The following is an 18,944-nucleotide window of genomic DNA, read 5'->3' on the forward strand; positions in this document are numbered from 1 at the left end:
CAGCTTTTGCACAAAGCGCTAGACTTCCCTGTTACTCTTGCTCACCCATCCCTCCTTTTTAGAATCTCGCTTCCTTCGATGCAGCTTTCGCAGGCCCTTTGGAGCAGAAATCTGCCTTCTGTTTTTAGCTTTGTAAGTACCAAATAAATTGATGGTACCATGTAAGTTAGTAACAATCTTTCCTGCCATGGGCCAGAATGAAACTGGTATGGCTGAGTCTTGAAGGAAGTTCACAGTCCATCCAGAACATCTCTTGATGATGCTCTGCTGAACTAAGAGGAGGAGGAGGAAGAGCTTATTCTTGGTTCTTATCACACGCCAGTGCCCTCTTATTCTACATCATACCCGTATCCCCCTTTTTGATTCTGAGTTAGACAGGAAGCGTCAGGAGTTGATGCTAAGGAAACTTGGGGACAAAAAGGAACAGCCACCAGAAAATCCCAAGAATCTGTGTTGAGGTGATAAGGAAACTTTCAGGTGTTCTTGTTCAGCAGGACCTGGAGCCTAGCAACAGAAATTGTTGCTTTGCGGGGGCAGTCAGGGAACTGTGTCTGGGCAGAATCTTCCCCCCTGCCAGTCCTGCTGGGTCTCCTACCTCTCATTGTTGTTGCACAGAATTGTTTGCCACATTCCAGTTGTGTGTGACTTTCCACTTCAGGACACTGTGCCCCTTGTTGAACGATTCCTGTGAATTATGCATAAGCCTCTGACTCAGCGGAAAAACTGCTTCTGGCACAGAGTAGAGCCATTCTTTAGCCTTGATGTGGGATACCTCTGAGTTGCCTATTGTGATGTCCCTTTCAATGCTTCATTTCTGTGCTTATGGTTTAAAAGCAAAGGCTTAATTCTGTGCAAAGGTGTCTGCCTCACGCCACTGTTTTATGCCTTCCCTGTGCTACACTTGAAGAGCTGGGTCCTGAATTAGACATACCTTTTCATAATTTCCTTTCTAAAGGTTTTTGTGTTGTTAGCTTCCCAAGTGGATCCTGTTAATCTATAGTACAGCGACAGCAATAATTTTTGCATCGCTTCTGAAACACCTGCTGTGTTAGAAATCTGAAATTTGCAGCAGTCCTTCTCAGTACGGCAGTTCTGATTTTATAGATATTGGTTGATATAAAATCTTAGTAATGCCTTAAGTGGAGCCATTGAAAGCAATAAATCTACTTCAAGTAAGAGTAACATATGACATAGGGATGTGGGTGGCGCTGTGGTCTAAACCACTGAGCCTCTTGGGCTTGCCAATCAGAAGGTTGGCGGTTTGAATGCCCACAATGGAGTGAGCTCCCGTTGCTCTGTCCCAGCTTCTGCCAACCTAGCAGTTTGAAAGCACACCAGGGCAAGTAGATAAATAGGTACCACTGCAGCGGGAAGGTAAACGGCGTTTCCGTGCACTCTGGCTTCCATCACAGTGTCCCGTTGCGCCAGAAGCTGTTCAGTCATGCTGGCCACATGACCCAGAAAGCTGTCTGCGAACAAACACCGGCTCCCTCAGCCTGAAGCAAGATGAGCGCTGCATCCCATAGTCACCTTTGACTGGGCTTAACCATCTAGGGGACCTTGCCTTTACCTAGCATTCGATACCACATAAATATTTTAACTAGGGCACAATTTTTGTATTTAATAGCATCAGCCAATGACAAGCATAGAATAATATGAATGTGTTATGCATAGTAAATGAATTGAGTGATACCTTAAAATTAACTAATCAGATCAGTCAAACTGCAGTAAGTTACAGAAATTATAAACAGTTGTATTTGGTAGTTGATAACTCTCCATTTTGCTGATGCTGATGGAGAAGTGATACATTAAAAAGCTTGAAATATAAATAATACAAAAAGACCCCACTGCTCTGACATTTTAAGTTCTAATAAACATTTTTAGGGATAAATGACCAAATTGGTAAAGGGGTGAGCTGGGCTGGCACTCAACTCTATGCCACTTCTAAACTGGTTTTAAAAATGTGTTCCACAGCTATGGTTTCTTCTCCTTAATCTGCCTGCTGCGCTACCAGCTTTTAAAAACAGAAAACGCTTCTCTTGCTCTCCATTTGAACTCTGTCAGTTGTTTATTATGTATAACGTGTTTAAAAAACAGACAGGTGACTGATGCTGCCAACAACAAACAGAGCAGAAGGCAGTTGAAAAGGAAGCCTTTGTTTTCCTTAGCTCTTTCTGACTGAAGTTGAAGGTTGTGGCAAGCATTTAACAGCAGTTATGTTGCTGCTGAAAAAGTATGACAACAAAAACCACCTTTTCGCTTTGAGATGGTGGTATAGGCATGGAAAGAACTGCCTGTTGTTATGAAAGGCATGGAAAATCTGACCCAGAAACGACTTTGTAATCAATGCGCACGGTCCCAGCGGAAGATAGGTAAGCTAAAGTAACAATGAAGAAGTAAATTGAAACTCAAGAGCTGAGTAAATTGAAACTTCAGTGGAGTTGTAAGTGAACGTTCTCTGGATTGCATCTACTAGCATGACCTTCCACTACCTTTGCACTAACATGGCCTTGTAGTCCAAAACATCTGGAAGACCCCAACTTGGTGAAGGCTGCCCAGCAGTTAAGAGACCCCCTAATTAAGTTTTAAGAAAATGTAGGGTGGTAATAAATACTGGAGTGTGGGACCATAACTCAATGGTGGAACACATGGTTTGCATGTGGGAAGACATAGGTTCAACCTCTGTCATCTACAGTACAGTTCAAAAATGGATTTGGTAGCCGATGTTGGGAAAGACTTCTCTGCCTGAAATCGTGAAGAGGTGCTGTCAATATAATTATGGGGAAAGCTGCTGCTGTCATTATCCCTGTCAGACATTTTATTTCTTGCCCTGTTTTATTTTGGGAACCTTTGACCCCCCCCCCCACAAAATAATATAAATTGGATATAATACAAAGTACTATATGCATATTTTATACACTTCTGTGTCCTCTTTTTCAAGAGGGCAGAAGGCCCAATCCAGCGAACTGGGCTCTGAAATCACAAAACATACATTTTCCCCATTACCCTGCAGAATGCTGCTCTGCTGAACAAGACAGGCTACAGTTTAATAAACTAGTTACAAAAGCAAAAATGTGTACTGTATGGTCTGGAATTGCTTTGCATTGGCAGTGTTTAGCGAATTAGCAACTCCCTACACCACTTTCTGTTATGGCTGTGATAAAAAATAGACAGTTCCATCTCCGTTTATAATAACTGCAATTTATTGTAAACCGTGCTGAAAGATTAGTGTAATGTAAACTCTGCTACAATTAGTGAAAGCAACCCTGCTCCTTCCCAACCTATGGATTGCAGTCGGCTTGTTTCCACTAACTATGGTTAAAATAAAGCGGTGTTTGTCCAGTTTCACACAGAACCTTGTAAATTTATAATGTTAAATTGTAGTTCAGGGTTGCATCCAAACCAGCCCTTTTGTGTTAGCCCAGTTATTCATCTAGCATAGTTGCTTATTAGGGGTGAGCTCCCGTTGTTCAGTCCCAGCCTCTGCCAACCTAGCAGTTTGAAAGCACAAAGTGCAAGTAGATAAATAGGTACCACTCCAGCGGGAAGCTAAACGGTGTTTCCGTGTGCTGCTCTGGTTTGCCAGAAGCGGCTTAGTCATGCTGGCCACATAACCCGGAAGCTGTCTGTGGACAAACGCCGGCTCCCTCGGCCAATAAAGCGAGATGAGCGCCGCAACCCCAGAGTCGATCACGACTGGACCCAATGGTCAGGGGCCCCTTTAGCTTTTTAGACATTGTCACTTCTCAAGGACTCTCAGACACAATGTGTTTACCAGCCCTTCCATGAGAGAACCCTTAACCAGAGATCAAATCTCCCTGCCTTATTAACATTGGACAGGCATTGCTATAGTATATACTATACCAAGACAGCTATTGCTATACTGTCTTTGATGCAAGCTCAAACCAATTTTTCCCCAGCAAACATGTTTTCAGACACATGATTTAGTTATGCATACTTATCTCTAGCATAGTATGCTTTTATCTGTGCATCTTTGACGATAGTTTTATGTTTTACATGCACTTCAGAGATTTTTCCATTGTTGATTTCTAAATGTTTCTCAACTAATAAATAACGCTTAGCCATAAAGTATAGTTTATTAAGCCATGAGCGTTCCTCATTTGCTTCTGCCTTCCATTAGCAGCTAAAGAAAGCAGACTGCTAGCTTAAGTGTGATGTCCAAGCCCAGGATTGTGGTTTTGTTTCACCTAAACAAATCATGATTGCTAAGCCAACAACATGCCACACATGCATTCACTAGTCAACACATTTAAAAAAACACAGTTAAAACTAACCAGAGATTCGGAGAACAGCACTAAAGCACTCTCCCTACAGCTCGTCAATGTTCCTTAATCATTCCAGCGTATTAAGTCAGTCAGTAGACACCTGTCACTCACTCACAAGGTTAGAAGTACAGCAACCCTCTTCACTGAGGCTACAAAGAAATGGTTGGGGTTCAAAGCAGTAAGGCCATAAGAGACCTGGGTTCAAATCGCCCATTCAGCTGTGAAGCCCATCAGGTGAATTATGGGGAGGGGTCCATTTTACAGACTGCCTGCCTGCCTGCCTAACAAGGGTGATTGTTGAGGATGAAAGAGTACCATATTTAGTATCAAATTTAATAACTGATAATACACAAATTTAATAAATAATACAGTGGTACCTCGGGTTACAAACACCTCGGGTTACAGACTCCGCTAACCTGGAAGTAGTACCTTGGGTTAAGAACTTTACCTCAGGATGGGAACAGAAATCGCGCGGCAGCAGCGGGAGACCCCATTAGCTAAAGTGGTACCTCAGGTTAAGAACGGACCTCCGGAATGAATTAAGTTCATAACCAGAGGTACCACTGTAATACATTCTACAGCTTTTAAAATGTGTTTGTGGAAATGGGTTATTGGTTTTTGTTTTGTTATGTGTATTGAATTTTTCTGTTGTGAACAGCCCTGGAATCTTCAACTGAAGGGCGGTGGTATAATAATAATAATAATAATAATAATAATAATAATAATAATAATATAATACCGCATATGCACCACCCAAAAAATATTGACCTAAGGTTGCGCTAACTCAAAAAATGCAGCAATATAGAGATGGCCCCTCTTTTATCAACCAGCAATAGGCTTTTAGAAGCACAGCTGATGTGAACTGAGATGTTTCGTTTATCGGAGCTGATATTTAGTGATTGCTTTGTCTTTTGAGTAATAAAAAAAAATGTTTATCTAATCTTTGCTCTTCCCCCCAGAGCTTAACTACATTTGTGGGCTATCAATCTGTCTCGTGGTACTGAATTTCTAGGTTAATTAATAATCCGACTGATTATCCAGCTGTAGTATTTATGCTTTCCACAGTGCATAAGTGGCTTTCTGACCTTTTTGAAAAGGGAAAGGGAGGCTGCTTGTCTTCAGAACGATTTCTGGTTGAAAACAGCAGTCAGCTGTGTTTTTCTCCCTCACGCCAAAAATGTCAGCTGCTTAAGCACATTCCCTTTCAGTCCCAATGTATAATTTAGGCCCTGCCTAATTAATATTTGAAGGAGTGTCTCAAGTAGGTTCTAGGAAGAAAAGCATTAATATATCCATTAGGAAGGCTGCTTTTCTAAAGGAGGCTCATGTGTTTGCCCCATGAAACCCCCAACCGTGAATTATGGGCTGCATCCAACACAATGTCATACTCTGACCCATTGACACCAATGGATGTAAGTTAATTTCGCCAGTTGATTTCAGTGGGTTTACTCGGGAGTTTGACTTCTTTGAATACAACCCGAATTTACTTTGCCTGAACTTCGTCAATTTGTCTTCTTATTTTTAAATGGATATGGACATGTGAATTTTATAGAACTGTGTTTTTGAAGGTACGGAGTTATGAAGCTAGCTGGAGAGCATTGGTCTCGGAGCTAGAGAACAGTTATGGGTAAATGATGGACAGGGAACATGGCTGAAGAATACAAGGAGAAAGGCAGCAAGCTATAATAAATATTCTGTCTCTAAAACAATGGAGGATTTTGTAGGTGCTGTTTGCTTAAGGCTACACTTTCAATTATATCCACAACCACAGAGACAGCAAGGACTTGAAAAATCTGTAGATAGTGTGTGTTTCTGTGACAGGTATATTCTATATGGAATTCCACAGAATGTGGAACTACAGAAAACATGCCGCCATTTTAAAAACGTATTTCTCCAAACCAATGCATTACTTTGCAAACTGGGCTGCAACAGCCGTAAACTCTGAACTGCAAGCCCACCTTGCCAATGCAGTGGGTGCTGGAGCTCAGCAATATCCGCAGGGACTCGGATTAGCCAACCCCTTTACTAAGATTTAAAAGACCCTGGTTGAATAAAAAACAACAACCTTGACTTGATGGGGGAAAGACCATAAAGGAAGCACCAGGCATGGTTCTGAGGTGCCACAACCGAAAAGGCCTTCTCTGTTGTGATCACCAGCCTTGCTTCATGTGATGGCAAGGGGCCTCAAAAGAGGATCTTCACGTCCAGGTAGATGGAAGATGTGATATATTTTAGGGAACCCAGTTTCAAGTCTTAAGATCCCCAAATTCTCTTTCTTGTGTTGAGCTTTAGCCTCAGTCCAGAAGACTTAGTAATTGTAGGGTGATCTTAGAAGTGGCTGGGGAGAGTTTGGAAATGAGAAAACTCCATTCTCCAGCTTTGAGATTCTGAAATAGGCATAGGAGGATTTGAAGGAGCATGGCATTGTTCTCTCCAACTCCCTTCCCAGCCCTACTGAAATGTTGGTGATGTCTGAGTCAACTTGTAATCATTCTTCCACTGCAACTCATCTGTCGAATGTCCATGCTTACTCAAATGCACACTCTGCAGGAGGCTATTCTTCCCACACCATCGTCTGCTGGTCACTGCTACTGTTCTTCTGCTCCCTTCCCTAATGATCCTGGACTTCTCAACAAGGAAGAGGGATCTGTGTCCTACTTCTGTAACAATTCGCTGCCATAAACGTTGCTCGTACATTGCATTTTCCTCTGGCGGAGCTTGGAGTTCAATATATTGAGTTTCTATCCGGTCTAGCTTTTCCTGTAACTAAGCAGTTGCAAGTCAATGCCTGTGGCAAGTAGGGCCTTATTGCTGGTGGCTCCCAAATTGTACAGTTTCCTTGCACCAGAAATCTGCATGTTGACCTTCCTTGTTACTTTTTTAAAGGCCAGCAAAAGACCTTTGCTATTTTATTTGTTTGGATTTATACCCTGCTTTTCACCCATGGAACTCAAAAGTATCCCACATAGAATTCCAAGTTCCCATCTAGGTACTAACTCAGAGCAGCTCATCTTTAGCAAGGTAGCTGAATTATGGACTTTTCATGTACTGAGGTTGTATTTTTTAAACAGGCATTTCTGCTGCAAGAGTTAATGTACAAGCACCTGTTGTAGGGTTATATTGCCCAATAATGAGCTTTGATTGCTTCATTTGGAAATAGTTTTTATTATTTGTTCTTGTTTAGTCGTTGAGTCGTGTCCGACTCTTCGTGACCCCACGGACCACAGCACGCCAGGCACTCCTGTCTTCCACTGCCTCCCGCAGTTTGGTCAAACTCATGCTGGTAGCTTCGAGAACACTGTCCAACCATCTCGTCCTCTGTCGTCCACTTCTCCTTGTGCCCTCCATCTTTCCCAGCATCAGGGTCTTTTCCAGGGAGTCTTCACTTCTCATGAAGTGGAAGTATTGGTGCTGGAGGAGACTCTTGAGAGTCCCATGGACTGCAAGAAGATCAAACCTCTCCATTCTTAAGGAATCAACCCTGAGTTCTCACTGGAAGGACAGATTGTGAAGCTGAGGCTCCAATACTTTGGCCACCTCATGAGAAGAGAAGTTTTTATTATGCTGCACCCTAATTGAAGCTCATGTGGAAAAGAGGCCTACTGCTTCTTTGATACCTTTTGCTGGAAATCTGAAATACTCATGGTTATGGCTGGTCTTTTTTGCGTAAAATTTAAAAAATGCATCAACCTTCGTTGGAGCTTCTCTGCTTGGTAGTCAATAGGTAATTCTTAATCACCCTCAAAAAGTACCGATTTACAAGCCTGCCTCACTTCTGTAATGTCGTTCATAAAAAAGTGGCTTTGCTGATTCTGCACCTTTACTGCTGTTCTCCTGCCAAGAGCTTGCTTTTACTGTATTTGAAAAGAAAAATGTATCCACAAGAGCTGTCTTAATGCAGCTTTGTATCTTGAGAATATTCCCAAGACCAAAAGCAGAGCACTGCAGCCACCTAGTGTTTGCAAAGCGAAAAACTACTCTCCGCAATTGTATTTTACACTTGCAAAAGTTTGACAGCTATGAAGTGTTGTTATTTCTGTAGCCTTTCCCTAAATGGCTTTTTATTTTACTCATTTATCACAGGATTTATATGCTGTTTGATGGCTCCCAAGTCCTCTTCTGGAGTTTTTTTATTTTATTTTGAATACTAGAGTTAAGCATCTTAGTCAATTCCCATTGTGATATTTGGACAATTATCAAATAACAGGATCTATTTTAAGGCAGGGGAAGCCAGTGTGGTGCCTTCCAGATGGCTAATGGTCAAGCATGATGGAAGTTGTTGTCCAGCGACATCAGGAGTACACCAAATTGGCTATCCCCATTTTAAGACAACTTTGACGCTTTTGCACATGTCATACGATGGTGGCAGCTGTATCTTAGATGAGTGGTGTTCATTCTGTCCTGGATAGCTCTACAGCTACTTGGTCCTGAGCAGCGCTGGCCCACCCATGAGGCAAGGTGAGACAACTGCCTTGGGCAGCAGAATCAACAGCTCTTGTTCCTGATGTAGATTTTCACTTCCCTCTTCTTCCTTTGGGGGATGCCATTTTGTGGTTTCCCACAGGTGCCAAAATGTCTTGGGCTGGCCCTGGTCCTGAGGCAATTTTTAACAGTTAAGAAACCCCATCAGGGAAAGAGTAACCCACAAAGATGTTTAGCAGCTTCTTTTAATTGCCCAATCCCCCAAGACTCCCTGGAAAAGACCCTGATGTTGGGAAAGATGGAGGGCACAAGGAGAAGGGGACGCTGCTCGGTCCCAGCGCCTGCCAACCTAGCAGTTCGAAAGCACCTCCGGGTGCAAGTAGATAAATAGGGACCGCTTACCAGCGGGAAGGTAAACGGCGTTTCCGTGTGCGGCTCTGGCTCGCCAGAGCAGCGATGTCACGATGGCCACGTGACCCGGAAGTGTCTCCGGACAGCGCTGGCCCCTGGCCTCTTAAGTAAGATGGGCGCACAACCCCAGAGTCTGTCAAGACTGGCCCATACGGGCAGGGGTACCTTTACCTTTACCTTTATGACTGTATTATTTGCCAGCATGCATTTACTGGGCTTATATTTTCATTTCGACCGTATATTGTTATCACCTTGGTTCCTTTCTTGCTGCCTGTAAGACCCCTTTGCCCTGGTAAATTTTTTTTTACCCCATGATGCTCCCTAACGATCTGGCAACCCACGAGTTATTTGGAGTAAAAATACACAGTATTAAAAAGCTGTGTGTGTGTGTGTGTGTTTTCTGTCTTGCACTGTCGAGTCTCTTTCCCCCTGCCCTCCCCATCCGTTTTTGGTACGGGCAGCAAGCAGACGGTTGCCACGGTAAGCAGATTGAAGCGAGGAATTAGCGCGGGGAATATCAGTAGCCTAGTTACAGATTGCACTGCGTCAGTCTGCTCCACACCCAGAAGACAGTCAGGTGACTTAAGTCCTGCAGCAGCCGTGCAGCAGGCAAGAGACTGCAGACCTCTGCTGGAGGAAGCCTGATGTGTCATCTCTCGGCTGCTTTATTTCTCCAACTGCACCCTTTCCATTGGTATGCATAATTGATAATCCCAGCTGGAGGGGCAGATCCATTGTGAAGAGAGATGGACAGCCAGCCGAGCAATTGGAAGGATAAGGGTATTTGCAGTTTTACTGTCAATTCTTTTTAAGCTTTTAACGATGCTGTGGGCTGCCCTCTATACAAAAGAGGCTTATAGTGTGCGTTTTTCTCTAGAGGAGCAGTTTTTCTAGGAATGGGCATGGGGGCTAATGGCAAGAGTGTGGAGGGTGGGGAGTCCTTCAGAAGATCAGCGATGAGGAATATCTAAATATGGGGGAGCGTGGGGCAGGGGAAGGGTCATTTGCCTGACGCTCTGAATGTTTTAGTGGATTAAGTCCTGCCATCTGACGGCACAGGACAGCTTGTCTTTGGTATGTCCTGGTTGTACAAATGTCAGGGCCAGCTTCCATTTAGCTGATGTGCTGGCTCAGAGAGAGTGGAGCTTTTCTAATAATAAAAAAAGCAACCCAACGAATGCTTCTAGTGGTTAATGTAATGTAATTTGCTAAAGTAATAAGCTTTCACCTCTGGATACAGTGCCGTCCCTTTACAAAGCAGAGTCCAGCAATGCAGTTTCAAGTCTCCCTTGTTTTCACAGCCCCTCGCTTTGTGACACTATTTTTAGTTGGTTGTCTTAATGTTTGATATTGGGGTTGTGGGTTTCCATGACTTACGAAACTGTTTGCCTGCCTTTTAATTGCAAAACCGGCATTGCTGGGATAAAATAAGTACCTATAGTTAAAACGGTTGACCTTCGCCCCTTCAGCCACCATTCTTTGTAATCTCTGTGTTGTGAAACTGTAAGAATTTTAAGTCGGTGCTGCACATTTAAGCTTTGGGTTGTGCCAGTAGAACAAAACAGGCTCTCTTTCTCCTCCCCTCCCCTCCCCCAGCTTTTAATCCAGCTATCTAAAACAATACTTTTCTTAAAGGGGTTGGGTGTGCGATGATGGGGCAACCCAGCCAGTCTGATACAGAGTCCAAGGTCCACAGTTGTGTGTTTCAAAAGCTTATGTATGTACGTTGCTTTCAGAATTTGCTTCAGTCATGCTCTCCCCTCCACCTCTTGAAGTGTTTGGCATTGCCAAGTGTGGATGGGTGCACATTAAGCTGTTTTATGCAGAGTCAAGCTATTGGTCCCCACAGCCCACTGTGGCTCACTCTGCTTGGCTTTGGCATGTTCTCCCTCACATGTGCCAAGCTTGCAGTGACCAACAAATTGTATATATGCATCCTGTTACTTCCCTTTTGGTGACGTATGCAATCCCAGTCTTGGGTTACATTGGGTGGCGGATTAAAAATGTGTTGTTCTAATGAGGTAGGAAGCTTTTGTTTTCCGTTTAAGACTTATCCAGAGGGGTGATTTCCCATGCTCAGATCCAGCGCATATGACACACATAAACTTCGTGGGGATTGTGCTGATCCTCACCAGTCCAAATGGCAGAGGCAGGCTTAGTAAGGTCAGCAGGGTAGCGTAGCTCAGTTAAGGGGCTGCCATTTCCCTTTTTCTCTGTGATGCTTCCTCCATGTCTGGTTTAGTGCTGAAATCATGCAAGCTATCATCTGTAGAAAGCTTAAAACCAACCTCCTTATCCCTTTCAGCACTTTCCAAATGTTTTTTCCCCCTTTTGACTTCCATTGCCATGGCCGCCATTTTGTTTGAAGACCAAATGAGGCCTTAGACCAGCCTTTGGCTACCTGGTGCTTTCCAGATTATTATTTTTTGGATCACAACTCCCATCAGCCCCAGCACACACAGCTGATGGGACTTGTAGTAATAATAATAATTATTATTTATTATTTATACCCCGCCCATCTGGCTAGACTTCCCCAGCCACTCTGGGCGGCTTCCAAAAAAATATTAAAATACTGTAATACATCAAACATTAAAAGCTTCCCTAAACACAGTCCAAAACACAGGGAAGGGCATCAGGTTGGCAAACACTAAGTTGGATGGTTTGTTGACTAACAGAGGTAGCAGTGTCCTTGGCTACTACATGGGTGAATACCTTGCTGCAAAGAGAAAGCTTCTCCACTAGAGAAAGGAGGAGGATTAAATTGGATTACAGTGGTGCCCCGCAAGACGAACGCCTCGGAAGACGAAAAACGCGCTAGACGAAGGAGTTTTTCGTTTTCTTAGCCGCTTCGCAAGACGCATCTCCCTATGGGCTTGCTTCGCAAAACGAAGCTTGCCCCGCAAGCTCCGGGGATAGCGGGGAAGCGCAGCACGTCTTCCCCGCTGTCCCCGGACCTCTTTTGAAGCAAGGGGCGGCGGGGAGAAGATCGCTTCTCCCCGTTGCCAGCCCCGCAATCTCCGGGGACAGAGGGGAAGGCGCGCGCACCTTCCCCTCTCTCCCCGGACCCCTTTTGAACCAAGGGGCGGCAACGGGGAGAAGATCGCTTCTCCCCGTTGCCGCCCCTTGGTTCAAAAGGGGTCCGGGGAAAGAAGGGAAGGCGCGCGCCTTCCCCTCTGTCCCCGGACGGTCTCCATAGGAACGCATTGATTGATTTTCAATGCATTCCTATGGGAAACCGTGCTTCGCAAGACGAAAAACTCGCAAGAAGAAAAAACTTGTGGAACGAATTAATTTCGTCTTGCGAGGCACCACTGTAGTTTAGGCGCTTGCCAGTACAGACACACACAGGTTGCAATGCTTCCCCACACACGTCCTCACAAGAAAGCCTTGTTGGGAATTAATGAAATTCCCTTACCAGTGGTGTACAAGTCTCAAATCAGCATCTTAGGATATCCCCATCTTTCTCCACCCGCTAAAGGAGAAGGACCCTCTTTTTGAAGTTTTTTATCATGAGCATTAAGACTCTTCTCTTTTGATTACTTGGCTGCATAATTCAGAGCTGGGATATGGGGTGGAATCTACCAACATAGAATTGTAGAACTGTAGAGTTGGAAGGGACCACGAAGACTATCTACTCCACCTGCCTACAATGCAGGAATCTTTTACCCAGTGCTTTTTTTCGGGGGGGGGGGGGACCCAGGGGTACACATGCCCCTAAACATTTTGTGAATCTAAGTTTGGCCTCATTGAGAGGAAGTGTTTCAATATGAGTAGGAAAACAAGAGTACCCCTAAACATTTTTTTACAGAAAAAAAGCACTTCTTTTACCCAATGTGTGGTTCGAACCCATGGCCCTGAGATTAAGAGCCTGGATTAACACCTGGAACAAGTAATTGTTTGATAAATAACAAATAATAGTTCTGTTGTCCTAACTCAGGGGTCTCCAAACTGTGGTCTGTGGACCACCAGTGGTGCCCAGCTTCATTCAGGTGGCCCACAACATGCCTGTAGATTTGTGCCTCAGGGTGAGAGAGAAGGCACATCCGTTGCGTTAAATATTCATATTAATTTTAAATTGCATTTTATTGCCCCTTTTTATTGTATCGTATGTTTTGTATTTATTGCAGTGCGATAAAACGCAGAATGTGTAAGAAATAAAAGAAGGCAACACAAATAGAATGGGAACCCCTACAGCAGTTAGCACAGTGCATTGCAATTGCTGCAATGGGCAGAAAATTCGATAGGTGGTCCACCAAGACCCTCAGAGGTCTGTCAGGTGGTCCATGGGGAGGAGAGTTTGGAAACCACTGCCCGTACCTGATATAATTGACCCCCGCTTCTTTAAAGCTATCATAACCTTGATGTCTGTTGTAGTTCTCTTTCCCTGCTCTTTAGTACAGTGGTACCTTGGGTTAAGTACTTAATTTGTTCCGGAGGTCTGTACTTAACCTGAAACTGTTCTTAACCTGAAGCACCACTTTAGCTAATGGGGCCTCCTGCTGCCGGAACCCGATTTCTGTTCTTACCCTGAAGCAAAGTTCTTAACCTGAAGCACTATTTCTGGGTTAGCGGAGTGTGTAACCTGAAGCGTATGTAACCCGAGGTACCACTGTAGTCCTCTCCTTCCCTCTTTCTCTCACTTCCCACCATACTCCCCCCTTCACTTCACCCCCCCTAAGTTTCCTAAAAAGAGCTGCACTTAATCTGGTGCAAGTGAACCTTTGGTAAATAGCCTCTTGAAACTGAAGCCCCTGCATGAAGTTGTTGCGAGGAAGAGGGGAATTTCTGTGTTGCGTGGCTACTCTGGTGACGCCCCAGAGATAACTTTGGATCCAAACAGGTGTTGCACAAGCACCTCTCTCTCTCTGGCCCACATTCCCGAGCCAAAAGTATATTTTAAAGAGAAGCTGGCGCTGCGCCCTATTCCCCAGCTGTGTTTTGTTTGGCTAATGTTTTAGGCTTGGGTGATAGGCGGGGGTCACCTGTCGGACAAGATCCAAGGGGCTGTGCAAAGAGAGCAGCTTCCTCTCCTTTTCCGCCACGAGATCCGCCCGTGCATCCATGCTCTGTGCACGCAGAGCTCCACTCCCTGGCCAAAGAGGAGAATGTGAGTTTCATGAGCCTGCATGCAAAAAAGCTGTAGGGCCAAATTAGGCATAATAATAATAAATTTAATAATAAATTTTATTTATATCCCGCCCTCCTCAGCCGAAGCCGGGCTCAGGGCGGCTAACAACAATAAAACAGTACAAAAGTACAGCACAAACAACACTCTAAAATCATTCATTATAAAATTAATTAAATTCAAGCCACTGGCCACCATGGCATTAATTGGACGAATGCCATTAGCGTGGATTTTTTTTTAAAAGAAAATGTAAATAGCTGCATCAAGGAGCCCATAGTTGCACAGTTGAACTCTGCCTCTCCCTTACTATTTATTGTCCTGACAACGCTGCCCCCCCATGCTATTTTCATTTGGAGGGACGTCCCTAGTAGAGCCTTGCCTCTTTGCCAAGCCCCTGGAGGTGAGCCCACACTTGGTAATAGAGTTTGTGCTTGCATATTACTTGGTGGATATATTCCTGCTCGGTGAATAGATTGCTCCTCATGTTCTTCACCTTGAAATTCTGGCGATTTGCTGCACGACTGAAAAAAAAAATACTAGGTTTATTTGTTTTTGTTTACTTAATTTAAGCATTTATACACGCTTTCCCAGCAAATGGATCCAAAGCGGTGTACAACAAAAGAACAGAAAGGTTGTTAGCCTGTTCTTAAAACATCATTAGCTTCAGGTTATTAGAAATGAATTAGTGATCTGTAGTATTCTCCAGATTCTCATTTTCCAAAGAGGGAAAGGGGGAAAATGCTGGTTGGTTAGCATACCTTTCATAGAAATTTGCCTATATATGAAGGAAAAAAAGACCCCTTTTTACTGTCTTCAGAGTTACCAAAAAAACACTTGTTTAAAAGCTGCAAAACGTCCACTTTTTCCCAAGTGGGTTCCCAGTTTCCATCCTGATGCATTCTTGTCAGATGTGGAACTTGTCCAAAAGCAAAGCTGCAATTGCAACCCTGTAGCAAAATATTTGCTTCTTTTAAATACCATTCAGAGAATTAAACAAGAAGACTAGCATATGGATGGTATTACAACCCCTCAAATATATATACCTTTTATGTGGTTCCCCCCTGCCCCGTTTTTAAAGGAATGCCGTTTGACTACTGTAGCTGCCTCTGTCTGAAATCTAAATGTAGAACGTAGCATATAGCTGCAAACATATGTTCTGCATTCCAAGGAATTACAGGGGAAACAGCCATTGGACGAGCGCTTAAAATACTGTGTGGTAGTCTGGGGTGTTCCTAACTGTGTATCAGCGAAGCTGCAGGCAGTTGCGTATATCAGATGACCTTTGAGTGCCCTAGCAGGAAGTGGAAAGGTTTGCTAGTCAGCTGTGCAAAATCTGAGTGCATGCAGGCAGCCCTGGCAAGATGGATGCCAGAAGTGGTGAGTATGCGTTGTGGTGTCGAGGCTGGCGTTGCTGTGAGCTCTTGCATTTATTGTCTGGTTTGCACTCGAGAAACAGTGTGGTTCGGTGTGCGTTTTATTTAATTCTCTAGCGGAGGCGAGAATGTTCAGGATAGACACGGAATCCTTATTTTGTGCAGCAGCTGCAGTTGGCATTCCAGAGTTGTGCAGTGCTTTTTTATTTTTTGAGGTTTTAATAGGAAGACTGCAGAGCTCTGACTTATCCAGACAGTTGCATTAAAAGCAAAGGAAAGATTGTAACTGGATGAGCTGTGTATACGAGGCACTGTGCTAGCACTGCTATTTTTAGATTCACCAAGTGACAGCCCTTGTGCTTACCAAATGTAGTCAGACATTTGCTTTGGAATAGGCCTGGGTTGTTTTGTTTTGTTATTTGAAGGGCAGAAATTGTAGATCCTTCACATTTGAAATGCATTTGCATCTGGGCAGGTGGCTGTTCAGAATACCCTTCTGTGTAGATACGTTTGGCTTTCATTTTAAAAGGAAGCAAAAGGCAGTTTATCTTTAGCATCTAGATCTTTAGCATCTAGATCAAGGGAAGTAATAGTGCCACTGTATTCTGCTCTGGTCAGACCTCACCTGGAGTACTGTGTCCAGTTCTGGGCACCACAGTTCAAGAAGGACACGGACAAACTGGAACGTGTCCAGAGGAGGGCAACCAAAATGGTCAAAGGCCTGGAAACGATGCCTTATGAGGAACGGCTAAGGGAGCTGGGCATGTTTAGCCTGGAGAAGAGGAGGTTAAGGGGTGATATGATAGCCATGTTCAAATATATAAAAGGATGTCGCATAGAGGAGGGAGAAAGGTTGTTTTCTGCTGCTCCAGAGAAGCGGACACGGAGCAATGGTTCCAAACTACAAGAAAGAAGATTCCACCTAAACATTAGGAAGAACTTCCTGACAGTAAGAGCTGTTCGACAGTGGAATTTGCTGCCAAGGAGTGTGGTGGAGTCTCCTTCTTTGGAGGTCTTTAAGCAGAGGCTTGACAACCATATGTCAGGAGTGCTCTGATGGTGTTTCCTGCTTGGCAGGGGGTTGGACTCGATGGCCCTTGTGGTCTCTTCCAACTCTATGATTCTATGATTTTGTACGTATTACTCAAGAACTGTACCAGTTGTGACCTAGAAAATGACTGTAGTGTTGTAATTGTTCAAATAAAAAAACTAAAAACTAATAATCCCAAGTTTAAATGTTTATGCACAGCTCACACACACACACTGGCTTGTATTTGGGGATTTGTGACTTAAGCTATAGGAGATAATGGCAGAAAAAAACCAAACTATTCACATATGTATACACATACTGGTTCAAGGCACTCAGTGACTGCTTTCAGACATAATACTAAACCATGGTTTCATGTTACAGAAGTTAGCTGCAGCCAGTCTCAGGTTTCTTGCTCTTCCCTCCCTATCTCCTGCACAACCCAGAGGAGGATTTTGGCATGGACTACTTTCAATTTCCTTTAATCTCTGTTTGTTGCATTAGAACCCAGGATTGTGGTTCGTCACTAATTATGGTCAGTTTCAAACAAGCTAACTTCAAACTATGGTTTCTGAAGCTGGTTCATTTAAGGGCAACCGCAGGCTGCAGCTCTTGTCATGTAGAACTCGGTTTAGTGTTGTGTCCAAACACAGCCATTGGCTCCCTCCGTATTTTCCTGAGTTAATTTGCCGACCAGGTGTGTTTGGAATTGGCCCTCGTAAGGCAGCCAGACGCTTGTGTTCTGGTTCTCGAGGCTCCTGTTTATATGGCTTCCATACAGTTAGAAGTGTATGCATTCCTCACTTTGCAAAAATAAAAAGTCATCTACGACTGGGTCACCTGTCAAGGCAAAGGTGTCTTTGAAAAGGCTTTTGGTTTGCATGCAAGCTGGTCTTGTGGTTCTTTTTTTTTAAAGAAACCCTATGTTGAATTCATTGGTTTGGCTTTCGTTATACAATTGTTTTCAGTCATTATTAGCATCGGGGAGGAGTTCTAGACATGGTGGCACAGAAACATTTTTAATAAACAGAAACAAAATATTCAGTGTGACAAAATCCTCTGGAGAAAATTGGACCTGTTCCTTTAAACACTGCCTAATTTAAATAATGGAATGATTCTAATATTTGAGGCTTTCCTTTAACTGTAGTCCAATGTGGTTGGGATATCACTGATACTTTTACACGTTGTCAAGAAAAACAAAACAGAAGCATAATTGCTGATACTGCTGTGACACACAGAGAGCCAGCAGTGACACTCTTTCCCACTTCCTCTTTCAGCCCTATGCAATTTGCAAGGCTCAATTTAATTCTCAAGATTGTCTGGAAAAGTGAAATGAGCCTATGCTTGACTTCTGTTTCTCTGTTTCGGGGGTGGCCATAGGGAGTGGTGCCTGTGGTTCAAAAATACAAATGTGCCCAAGGGCCTGTCCCTGGGGTACATGATTCCCGAATTTAATATCCAATGTGGCATTCCATACTATATTCTATACTCTGGGGTTGCTGAACTCTGCTGTGTGCTGTTGCAGTGGGAGAGAATAAAGTGGTAGGAATGTAGTATTCAATATGCCAAATATGGTTTGAATGTGAGATTTGAACTGCAGTTTCCCCTGTCCAAGGTTCTGTTTGACATAACTCATGGTGGGCTTCATGACTTGGTGAGTGGGTTTAGACGTGGCTTTTCCCATGTGCAAACAGAGCACCCTCTTCCTTACACTGTATTTTGCATAAGGGTGTTGTCACTAATATACTTCTGTCTGCCCCTGGGAGATAAGACCTGTTGGAAATTGTACCGATTGTATTTTGGCCTTGATGATGGAAACCTGTTGTGCTGGTAGGAGAGGAAAACAGCCTTGTTCTTGAGAAAAGCAGTTTTGAAAACCCCATCCGTACACTGCTAGTGCCAGCCTGCTTATTCCGATTCCTGGGAACCTCAGGCCCAAATGAGCATCACTGCACTGTGCTTGCTGCCTTCAACAAACCCATAACAAGAGACAACTTATATTGCTGTGATGGCGAGTGCGTTCTCCTTCTGCTCACCTGGGGCCAAGTGGTCTCTTCCTGAAGGAGCAGGTGAGAGAGAAATTATACTCCAGGCCTGGTGGGGGCAGCACCAACCCCATCAGGGTTAAGGTGCTTCTTTGGCTTGTCTGTTATCGCAGCGGCATATGAGGAAAAGCAAGCCCTGTACTGTTATTCAGACTTCCACTTAAACAGGATCTATTAACTTTTCTGAGCCATCGTGGTGTTCGACACCACACACATACTAAATTTCCGTGGGAAAATCGCCAACGTTCGATGCAT

General features: G+C 43.9%; 1 protein-coding gene across 6 annotated transcripts in view; it reads left to right on the top strand.

The window, feature by feature from the left end:
• Window positions 1-18,944, top strand: part of RTN4 (reticulon 4) — a 60,850-nt gene that overhangs the window by 22,068 nt on the left and 19,838 nt on the right. The window contains exon 1 of one of the 6 annotated variants that reach the window (XM_079968505.1): window positions 9,699-9,899. The exons of 4 other annotated variants lie outside the window; for them this stretch is intronic. In XM_079968505.1, the coding sequence (XP_079824631.1) occupies window positions 9,866-9,899 (34 nt within the window). In that variant the 5' untranslated portion in view covers window positions 9,699-9,865. Of the gene's footprint in view, window positions 1-9,698; window positions 9,900-15,472; window positions 15,622-18,944 lie in introns of those variants that run through there. One more of the 6 variants, XM_079968506.1, reaches the window with a different exon arrangement.

The sequence above is a fragment of the Podarcis cretensis genome, assembly GCF_951804945.1.
Source record: "Podarcis cretensis genome assembly, chromosome: 3".
NCBI lineage: Eukaryota > Metazoa > Chordata > Lepidosauria > Squamata > Lacertidae > Podarcis > Podarcis cretensis.